Source organism: Sinocyclocheilus grahami, unplaced genomic scaffold (genome assembly GCF_001515645.1).
Source record: "Sinocyclocheilus grahami isolate Dianchi unplaced genomic scaffold, SAMN03320097.WGS_v1.1 scaffold230.1, whole genome shotgun sequence".
Classification (NCBI taxonomy): Eukaryota; Metazoa; Chordata; class Actinopteri; order Cypriniformes; family Cyprinidae; genus Sinocyclocheilus; species Sinocyclocheilus grahami.
In genome coordinates, this window is record NW_015505409.1 from 199778 (window position 1) to 209966 (window position 10189).

General features: G+C 36.4%; 2 protein-coding genes across 8 annotated transcripts in view; both read left to right on the forward strand.

The window, feature by feature from the left end:
- stag2a (STAG2 cohesin complex component a) overlaps positions 1 to 4026 on the forward strand; it is a 19261-nt gene extending 15235 nt beyond the window's left edge. For all 7 annotated transcript variants that reach the window (XM_016288189.1, XM_016288188.1, XM_016288190.1 and 4 more), the window contains 6 exons: positions 616 to 821; positions 941 to 1160; positions 1271 to 1363; positions 2090 to 2216; positions 2434 to 2511; positions 3299 to 4026. In XM_016288189.1, coding sequence (XP_016143675.1) covers positions 616 to 821; positions 941 to 1160; positions 1271 to 1363; positions 2090 to 2216; positions 2434 to 2511; positions 3299 to 3322 — 748 coding nt within the window. In that variant the 3' untranslated portion in view covers positions 3323 to 4026. The remainder of the gene's footprint in view (positions 1 to 615; positions 822 to 940; positions 1161 to 1270; positions 1364 to 2089; positions 2217 to 2433; positions 2512 to 3298) is intronic.
- A 1276-nt stretch (positions 4027 to 5302) lies between these two features.
- The window catches only part of LOC107597306 (coiled-coil alpha-helical rod protein 1-like), an 8735-nt gene continuing 3848 nt past the window's right edge, over positions 5303 to 10189 (forward strand). Inside the window, exons 1-11 of the mRNA XM_016288322.1 lie at positions 5303 to 5327; positions 5841 to 5958; positions 6056 to 6170; positions 6275 to 6385; positions 6499 to 6639; positions 7457 to 7567; positions 8195 to 8301; positions 8490 to 8602; positions 8671 to 8746; positions 9765 to 9886; positions 9969 to 10136. Of these exons, the coding sequence (XP_016143808.1) occupies positions 5303 to 5327; positions 5841 to 5958; positions 6056 to 6170; positions 6275 to 6385; positions 6499 to 6639; positions 7457 to 7567; positions 8195 to 8301; positions 8490 to 8602; positions 8671 to 8746; positions 9765 to 9886; positions 9969 to 10136 (1207 nt within the window). The remainder of the gene's footprint in view (positions 5328 to 5840; positions 5959 to 6055; positions 6171 to 6274; positions 6386 to 6498; positions 6640 to 7456; positions 7568 to 8194; positions 8302 to 8489; positions 8603 to 8670; positions 8747 to 9764; positions 9887 to 9968; positions 10137 to 10189) is intronic.

Genomic DNA, 10189 nt, shown 5'->3' on the forward strand with positions numbered 1-10189 from the left:
CCCCCCTTTTTTTTTTACTGTAGTGAAAACCAGCACACAGATGTATTTAAAAAATAATACATTTGAACCAGTAAATTTGACTAAAATACTGTATATAAATTAAAATATTTAACAAACATGTTTTTGTTGTCAATGAGAAATTAATGACAAAACAGCTCAGAAAACAGCAGATTTTTTTTGTACCATTCATTAAAAAGGCTTCATTGTGTAAAAACAGTAGAAAAAAGTTTGACACCTAATGCAAGCATTGCATTTTTGCTATGCTTTGAACAATGTTTTTAAATGTATGTATGTTTAAATTTTCAAGGCATGTAAGCCTTTTCCTGTCACTAGATAAATTGGTTTGAAAAGTGTTAACTGTGTCAGCATGTTGGCGGCATTTTTTGTGACTCTGGCAGATAATATGCATTTTTTCCCCCAACAAAGCTGTTGTTGTGATAAATTTCAGTGTCAGCTGCAGTTATGTGTAGTTTTTACCCGTATTTGTAAAATATACAAATGTTGAAATTCTGTTACACTGGGTCTCTAAAGGTTAATGGTGTACTTTCTTTTAAATTAGAATCTCTAATGAAGTATATTTATGTTTTTTGTTTGACCTCCGATCTCTCCCATCAGGCACCTGTATCTAGAGCGGTTTATGACCTTTCAGATGGCCCTGCAGAGGGACGACTGCTGGTTACCACTCATCTCCTACCGTAACTCTCTGCAGGCGGGCGCTGATGATGACACTTTGTCTGTCATCAGCGGTATGAGCAGCAGGAGCTCCGCCCGCAGTCGCAGGAGCAAACCACCTGCCGCCAGCAAGAGAAAACTACCCGAGGGTACATATGCATTGAATCGTAATTATATGATTAATTATAATTTTTATAGATTAATCTATAATCTTTAGGATAAAACTGACTTCCTGTTTCATTGTATTCTCTCTATGTCTGTCTCTCAGAGGAGAGTAGCTGTAGCAGCAGTGATGTGAGCATGTGGGTAAATCGTGAGCAGAGTGGCCCGCAAACTCCTGTAATGATGTCATCACCCCACATCGTCTCTACTGTCCTGCGGGATGCAAAGAAGCTCCGCCCTGAGCAGGGGTACATGGGAGTTTACAGCATGAGCAACGAAACGCCACACACACCTCTGCAGCCGCAGCACCAACACATGAACTACAAGTAAGCACACAAACACTAAAATTTTTCCACATACTCTCTCTAACACACACACACACACACACACACACTCTCATTAGTAAAAAGTTGATTGCAAGCTGTTTTGTTTTCAGTTCTCAGGTCGCGTGGATGATGGCCCAGAAACAGCAGCAGGAAAGAGCAAGCCTGCAGTATGGCAAGATGAGAGGCCACATTCAGCACACCATGTTAGTACACATTTACATACATATATTGAGATCTGTATGATTTTTTTTTTTTTTTTATATATATAGAAATTAATACTTTTTTTCAGCAGCGATGCAGTAAATTGATCAAACGTGATAGTGAAGACATTTATAATGTTACAAAATGATTTCTATTTCAAATAAATGTTGTTCTTTTGAACTTTATTCATCAAAGAATCCTTAAAAACGTGTATAACTGTTTACACCAAAATATTAAGCTGTTTTCGACATTCATAATAACAACAAATGCTTCTTGAGTGTCAAATGAGCGTATTAAAAGTATCACGCGACATTGAAGAGTGAAAAAAATTGCTGCTAATCATTTAAAAAATATTCAAAAATTGTTTACTATATATTTTTTTATATTACTGTATTTTTCATCAAGTAAATGCTGACTTGCTGAGTGTAACATTTAAAAAATCCTACCGACTTTTGAACAGTAGTGTATATACACATAGTGTTGCACCTTTATGGATTTTCTGGCCTGATTATCAATTACTTGTGATTTTATATAATTTCACCTTTTGCATTTTAATGCTATTTTGTTGACAAAGTAGCATTGCTCCGTTTTATGGTTTTTGAATAGGGCTGCCACAGTAACGAGATTTGAACAGTTTTGATTGTGGTCACCAGGCCTCAAAATCTCACATGGTCATTTGCATTCTTGCACTCATATTGAATTTTTTTTAACATTTGCTTGTTTGCCAGTCGGCGTGGCAGTGGGCTGATGGAGGATGATGAGGAACCGATTGTAGAGGATGTGATGATGTCATCAGAGGAACGACTGGACGACCTTAATGAGGGCATGGACTTCGACACCATGGACATTGATCTGGTAGGAATCAGAATTCAGGAAAGCATAATATCAACCAGTGAAAACCCTTTCTAACGCAAAGATTTGCTGTCACTCAATCAGGTGCAGAGTCACAATGATAGCGTTGCTCAGATCTTCACATAATCCATCTAATCCGGTTTCTTTCGGCTGCGAGGTCGAGAGAAAACACATTTTGTTTGTCATTGTTTTTAACTTTACCTTTTTTGTTTTTCTGAAGCCTCCATCCAAAAACCGTAGGGAGAGATCAGAGCTGAAACCAGACTACTTTGACCCTGCCTCCATCATGGATGACTCTGTAAGCCTTCTTTCATCTGCCTGTTTATTAATTAATTTATTAATCCACTTTATAATTTATTCATTAGATCAGCTTGTTAGAAATCTCTTAGCTTTACATTAAAGGAGGAACCAGAGGATTATGTGCTTTTTTTTAATCTTGTGCCAGTAAGCACCCGCCACAGCATTGTGGCAGTTTTTACATTTGATTAAATTTTTTCACAGAACTTCAAAAATCTAATTTGTTTGATTGTTCTCTCTGTCCATTTACTCGTCACTGTTAACTGAAAGACGAGATGCTAAGGAAGAACACGGCACTAAAGACCCATTCATGCCAATAACGATTTGTGACCCTGGACCGCAAAACCTGTCTTAAGTAGCTTGGGTATATTTTTAGCAATAGCCAAAAAAACATTGCATCAAAAATCGTTAGAATATTAAGTAAAGATCATGTTTCATGAAGATATTTTAAGTATATAAAAATATATTACAACTTAATTTTTGATTAGTAATATGCATTGCTAAGAACTTCATTTGGACAACTTTAAAGGCGATTTTCTCAATATTTAGATTTTTTTTGCACCCTCAGATCCCAGATTTTCAAATAGTTGTATCTCAGCCAAATATGGTCCTATCCTAACAATCCAAACCATACATCAATGGAAAGCTTATTTATTCAGCTTTCAGATGATGTATAAATCACCCTTATGACTGGTTTTGTGGTCCAAGGTCACATATATAACAAAACAAAAACCTACGAAGTTTAAAACATCATTCTAAAGTGACTCTGTGTGTGTGTTGTCTAACAGGTCCTTAATGTCTCCATGTTCTGAGATGGATGGTTCTCACATGAGAGCGGTGACATGTTTTCCTCATCTGATTTCACTCCATGAACTAAATGCACATGATGGTGCTGTGTATCTTTCCCTCCTGAAAACACACCATAACTGTACATATAACAGCCCACAGGGCGACACAAACATTTTCAGCATGAGATCAGACTTATCTATTCATGCTCTTTTGTAATGGAGGTTTAAAAATCGCTGGTTTTTTTTGTTGTTGTTTTTTTTTACTCCTAGAGCAGTTTTGATTTTTAGGTAATTTTGTAAAGACAATCAATTGTAAATGACTTTATAGAGGGTGATTTAAATCTAAAATTTATAACTCAACTTTCCTTAAAGGGTTTAGACTTGCAGTGTCTGTTTTTTTCACAGTACCTTTCTCTCTCTTTTTTTAATTCATCAATCACAATGTTTCACTTCTCAGAAGTAGGTTAAGCCTCATATTGTGATGATATTCCTCACTTAACTGAGTGGTTGATTTTTTTATTTTTATAGGTCCTCTGAGAGCTCCAAGCACTTGTACTGATTGGCTAACACTTAGAAATCCCACCCCTCCCTCAAAAGAGTTAAATTAATTTCTGGATTTATTTTTATTTTTAAGTTTTTTTTTGGTCAACTTCAAATTTCAAAGGTATTTCTGCATTGAGGGCATTGCCCCCTATTTTCAAAGAAAAGCTCTTTCTGTAGAATATATCCAATTTCTTTTTAAATATTATAAATGGGTATTATAATATATTGTTATATATCTTAAAAATATATATAATTATATATATGTATTATTTTGTTTTACACAAAATGTGTAATGTAATGTGAATCATTGCTGATTTATATTTAACTTAATGTTTTTATGTTTGGTATCCAACCTACCGTTTCATTCACATTGCATCTGTCCTGAGAGAATCACTGATGTTTTATTAACTTTCATTTTGGAAAAGCTCCACTGTGAAAAATTCTATAATCTTTCCCCTTTGTGTAGTTCATTGAGGTTGTGGGTTGTTTAGGAGGTTAGGCTTGTTAATCAGAGTGAATTATGATGATTGTCTTTGTGGTGAGAAGTCTTAGAAAATGTAACCATGGTGGTTTTATGCCTGGCAAATACATTTCTGCATGGAGTTTTTGGTCAGGATTGGAAAGGAAGCGTCTTTTATGTGTTTTACACATAGTTGGTCATTTGTCCCACTTTGATTTAAATTTTCGGTCCTGCAATGTCTTCTTATTTCCAAAAGTGTGTGAGTGTATGTATTTTAATGTATTGGACTGTACATAAAAACCAAGATGTTTTTATTCTATTTACAAGATGTCAGTTGTTTCATTTACTATGTTTATTGCATTTATATTTGGATATGAAATAAACCTTTAGATCTTTAGCACTGCTATCATTGGCAGCTGCACATTTTACTAAAATTCAAGAAATACAAATTTTGTTTACATTTTAATCAGTTGCTTTATTGAAGAATACTAGATCTCAGAATTATTATTTTTGTCTTTATATTTGATTAAAAAAAACAAAAAAAACATTTGTCCTACAAAATCATTTTTATGAACCGTGAATGCAGCTGTGACATTTTCTGGGTCATGCACAAGAAGGTCAGTGTTCTACAGTGGCCTGATCAAAGCCTTCATTCGCACAAAGAATCAATGACAGAACAAATGACAGAGATCAATGCTAAACAGTGCAAAAGATCTGGATATTTGCAGCATAAAAACCCCCTACTAAACACGTGATGAAGGGTTAGTTGTTTGTAGGCATGATATGTAGCATATTCATCTATTAAAAATAACTCTAACATAGAACTTAAGAATAATGTTGGATGCTCTGGATGTAAAAATGATGTCTCTAACTTTAGTTTAAAATATGACTGGTTAGGTTTCAGGAATAAACAAAAGTGGTCACTGAGCTCCTCAGCAGATTATTTTCTAGTTTCTATTTCTTTTTCTAATATTTCAGATGCACAAAGCTCTAACTTTAAGATGAGCCAGGCGAGCAACACCGAAGGTTAAAGACAATTGATTCAAATGATTTTTGAGTTTTTAGGTGTAAATGTGTCAATAGGGTGATAAAGTGGAAATTATGCTGTCTGCATGTTATAGCTGTTCAATAGAGACTGCAGGGGGCGCTGTAGTGCCTCGCTCCGATCGGAAATCTCTGCCATGACAACTGAACTTTCTAAAACTGACGTGAAATAATCATCAAAACATTGCGATTTAAACATTTTACACATTAATGTAAGGCCGATTTTGTAAGACTGGGCTTCCAGATGCTCAGGGAACACACTCTCAGAATAGAGATTTGAAGGTCCTGCCTTTATTTCAGTCTTTATGTGTTTATTACATGAATATCAGTCTTTCTATTTGTCTCCCAGCATCTGTCTGTAACCGCACTCCTCCTCTGATGACACCTGCTCAGTTTACTGGGGGTCCGCTAGCCCGGCCCACAGCTTCACAGACCACACCCACCCAAGTTCTGCCACAGTTTAGGGCTCTGCCCCCTTCTAAATTCAGTGAGGAGGGGTTTGGCTGGACAGAGATCAGAATGTCATGACCGATGCTGCACAGGAAGTGACCTTACTGAGGACCCAAATACAGGAAGTGATATCAGAGAGAGATGAGCTGAGAAATCAACTGAGGTGAGTATAAGAAAACAAATGTTGCTGATGCTGCTCTCTCTAAATGACAAATAATCTACAGGTCTGTTGTGATATCACGTGATTTGTATTTGTGCAGTGTCCTGAACAGCTCATTGCTGGAACAGTCTGAGTGTGTGCAGAAACTGCGGACATACATTGGCAGCCACATCACAGAGAAAAAGGAAGAGGAAGAGCTTAGACGACAAATACAGGTGTGTAAACACAGTCTGCTGAATTGCAATTAGTGCATCAGTTGTGGTCCTTTAAATAATGTTGAATGCATGAATGTAATTATTTTATGACTATGTGTCTATAGCATTTAAAGAAGGAAAAGGAAGCACTGTCTTTATCAGTCCAGCTGCTGAATGTTCAAGTTAACGCAGCCAATGACATTTGGGCAATTCAGGAGAAAGAGCTAGGTGAACAGGTAAGATTACACACATGCAGACATGCATAGGTAGTATTTGAAATTAATGACCAATGCATTTTGACAGATATGAATTCATTAATAAATTTAATGGTATTTTATTATGTGTGTAGGTGCAGACTGACCCATTGTACTCTGGCAGTAAAGCTGGGCAAATGTTGAGTGTTTGGAGACAAAAGGTCTTCATGCTGCTTGTTAAATTGCAGACCAGAGATTTACAACTTCACACAGAGAAAACACAACTGCATAACATGGTAATGCAAATGCATTCTCATGCACATGCATAGTGTACTATGATAGATGAACATTTCTAACCACTTTGCATGTTTATTTTTATTTGACCCCTGACATTTATTTTATTCATTTATTCATTTTTATCTATATAAGAGAATGTTTTGCTAAATATAGTGTCCATATACACCACTGTTCAAACATTTGGAGTGAGGAAGGTTGTTGTTTTTCCAGTTTTTACTTGTATTCATCAAAAACGCATTAGTTTGATCAAAAGGAATTTTTCATTATTATAAATATTTATAAAAAAAGAAGTTGTTCTTTTGAAATCCTGGGGGGGGGGAAGTATCAGTTTTCACAAAAATATTAAGCAGCACAACTGTTGTCAACATCGAAAATAATACATGTTCCTTGAGCACAAAATCAACATATTAGAATGATTTCTGAAGGATCATGTGATACTGAGAGCTAGACTAATGGCTGATAAAATTCAGCTTTGCCATCACAGGAATAAATGACATTTTAAAATATATTAAAATAGAAAACAATTTTTAAAAATTTTAATAATATTTCACAATATTATGTTCCTTTGTATTTTTAACATCTTTCAAAAGCATACAAAATCTCTAAACTTTTGAATGGATAATTAATGTCAGTTAATTAATTAAAATACATGTTCAGTCTGTACAATCTTGGCTGTCAACATAAAAAAAATGTCTGGTTTCCACATTAGATTACACATCTATTTATGTTCTACCGTCACATTGTTTTGTTGTTCAGCATTGAGTTATTGGGAGTGTTTACTTAAGGTTTAGTTAATTTTTTTGTATGCCTGTGTAGGTTACCTCTCTGCAGCAGCAAGTAGAGCGTTTGCAGTCGCAGAACAGTGTCCTTCAGCACCAACTAGAGGACAAAACGGCCCAGTTGAAGTTACAGCATGTACACGCAGAGGTACTTTGACATACAAGTATGCACATACATTAAAGTTAAGTCTGGTTGTGGGGTCAGTTAGATTTAGGTCTTGTGGTCCTTCCATTAGAATGAAATTCCTCTCATTGATAATGGATAAAGCCTGCACAGATGCCAGATGTTCTTCTGTTACTCATATTGGGTTTCTGAACTCAATGTACATTTTCACAGCGCTATACATTTCCTAACCAGGCATGCTGTGATGAAGGGTTTATTACATAATAGGTCTTCCAGGTGATATGATAGACGTGCATGAGAAACCGGACTGAAATTCTAAGTGGTTACTCACTAAAAATGTAGCTCTTTGATATTCGCATGATCAGCTTTTGCACTCCGTCTCCAGCCCCCATGAGCTCGTCCCTCATTCTTTTCTTGTTATCTTTGCTTTTTAACAGTTTGAACAGGTTGCATTGAGCTTAGTGAGGTTTAAGCTTGTTCAGCGTTGACTCATAGAAGATCTGCTGCTTTAACATCACATTGTTCATCCGTGATTACTCACTACATTCAGAGCAGCTGATCAGTGATGGCACTGAAACTCTTCTTCTGTATTGCCTGCAGGCAAGTGTGCGTTTCTGACAGCCCATGTGCTTGCTTTGTGTGTGTGTTCAGGGAGTACAGCAGCGGTTGGACAGTGCTCTACAGGAGAATGCTCAGCTGAAAGAGTGCAATAAGTGTACTGAGGGATCACTGAATGATATCAGTGAAACAGCACACAGGTAGCACACACAGCCACACCCCTTGAATCTGTTAGTGTTCTGTAAGTCTCTTTGGATTAAACAAGTTTTAAAAAATACCAACGTGACTGTCATGATTATATTAAAGCTGACTGTTCCTCTGACCAAAGCCCTGAAGCCAGCTCATCCATAAACATCTGTCTCTCTCTGTGTGTTATCTCTCTCATCAGAGTGATGTCAGCCATAGAAATGAAGGCAGGTCAGATGGAAGCAGTTCAGTCCAGTGTAAGTCAGCTGAACCAGAGACTCGCCTTCGCTGCCAAACGTCTGGACACAGTACATGGTGAGAATGTCATCTGTGTGCATGTAAGTGTGTTTCACTTTAAATATACATGGGCTGTTTGTCTGCAGGGCTGCTGTTAAGGAAAGAAGCTCTTTGGAGAAACAAGAAAGCTACTAGATCTCCAGAGCCAGCAGTGTCAGAGAGGTACAGGATCATAGGAATAAATCAAAGACATTGATATTCGAAGTAAAATTTCTTTATGGTGTTTTTTCCACCTCTGATTATTGGAAGCTTCAGGAACAAAAGATAGCTTGGATTCAGCTCAATCATATACAGTGGGTACGGAAAGTATTTAGACTCCCTTAAATTTTTCACTCTTTGTTATATTGCAGCCATTTGCTAAAATCATTTAAGTTATTTTTTTTCCTCATTAATGTACACACAGCACCCCATATTGACAGAAAAACACAGAATTGTTGACAATTTTGCAGATTTATTAAAAAAGAAAAACTGAAATATCACATGGTCCTAAGTATTCAGACCCTTTGCTGTGACACTCAAATATTTAACTCAACCTAAAACAAGCCAGTTTTGTAATGTTTTAGATGTTTTATCTCACAATGCATAGTAATATTCACACAATATTATTATTTTAAATATTATTATTAATATAATAATTATTATTAAATATAAATTATTAAACATTATTATTTTTAATAATAATTTGAAACAATAGATCGCTCTGTTAAGAGAAGATACAATGTTGGATTAAAAATGTAAAATAGCTGTTTTTATTTTATTTATTTTTTTCAGTTTTTCTTGAAACATTAATTGATCGCTCTGTTAAGAGAAGATACCACATTGGATTAAAGATTAAAAATAGCTGTTTTTATTTACAAGACATGCAGGGAGTGACAACTTTAGTATGCAACTGTTTGAAGCAGAAGTAGTAGTTTTATTTATATAGCGCCTTTCTATAGCTCAAGGTCACTTTACAAAGTATATTACAAGTACATTTGCACACCCACACACATTGCAACCACACAAGGCCACATATAACCATATTATCCAAAATACATATGAAATAGATACGTTTTTAGCGGAGTCTTGAAGGTAGTTTGGAATGTTAATCATGTGTACAGCTTTCACATTTATTTTTTTATTTGTGTATAATAAGCAGTATACTAGTATTCCGTTCCATTATCTCCTGTCTGTGTTGCAGGTTTATTAAGAGTCTCCAGGCTGAGGTGGTGTTGTTGAGCGCAGAGAGAGACAAACTCGCACAGAAACTCAAACGCACACCAGAGCTCATCCAGGCCTCCCTGTCAGAACTCCAGCAGCAGCATATGTACACAAACGTCAACCTGAATGTCTTCTGAAGATATTAAAGAGAGAGGACTGTAACTGTGTTGAATGCAAACTGCAGGAGAGAGAGAGCTGGGACACCTGAGGGAAGCTCTATCACAAAGCAGGGAGGAGTTGGAGGCATCAGAATCGAGTCGAATGGAGATGCAGAGACAATGTGAAGAGCATGAGGGGACCATTGTGGAGCTCCGTGCTGAGGCCCAGAGACTACAGCAGCAGTGTGACTCAGGTGCGTGAAGAGCAATGTGTATGAGTGAAGTAACGGCACCCCCCCCCCCCCCC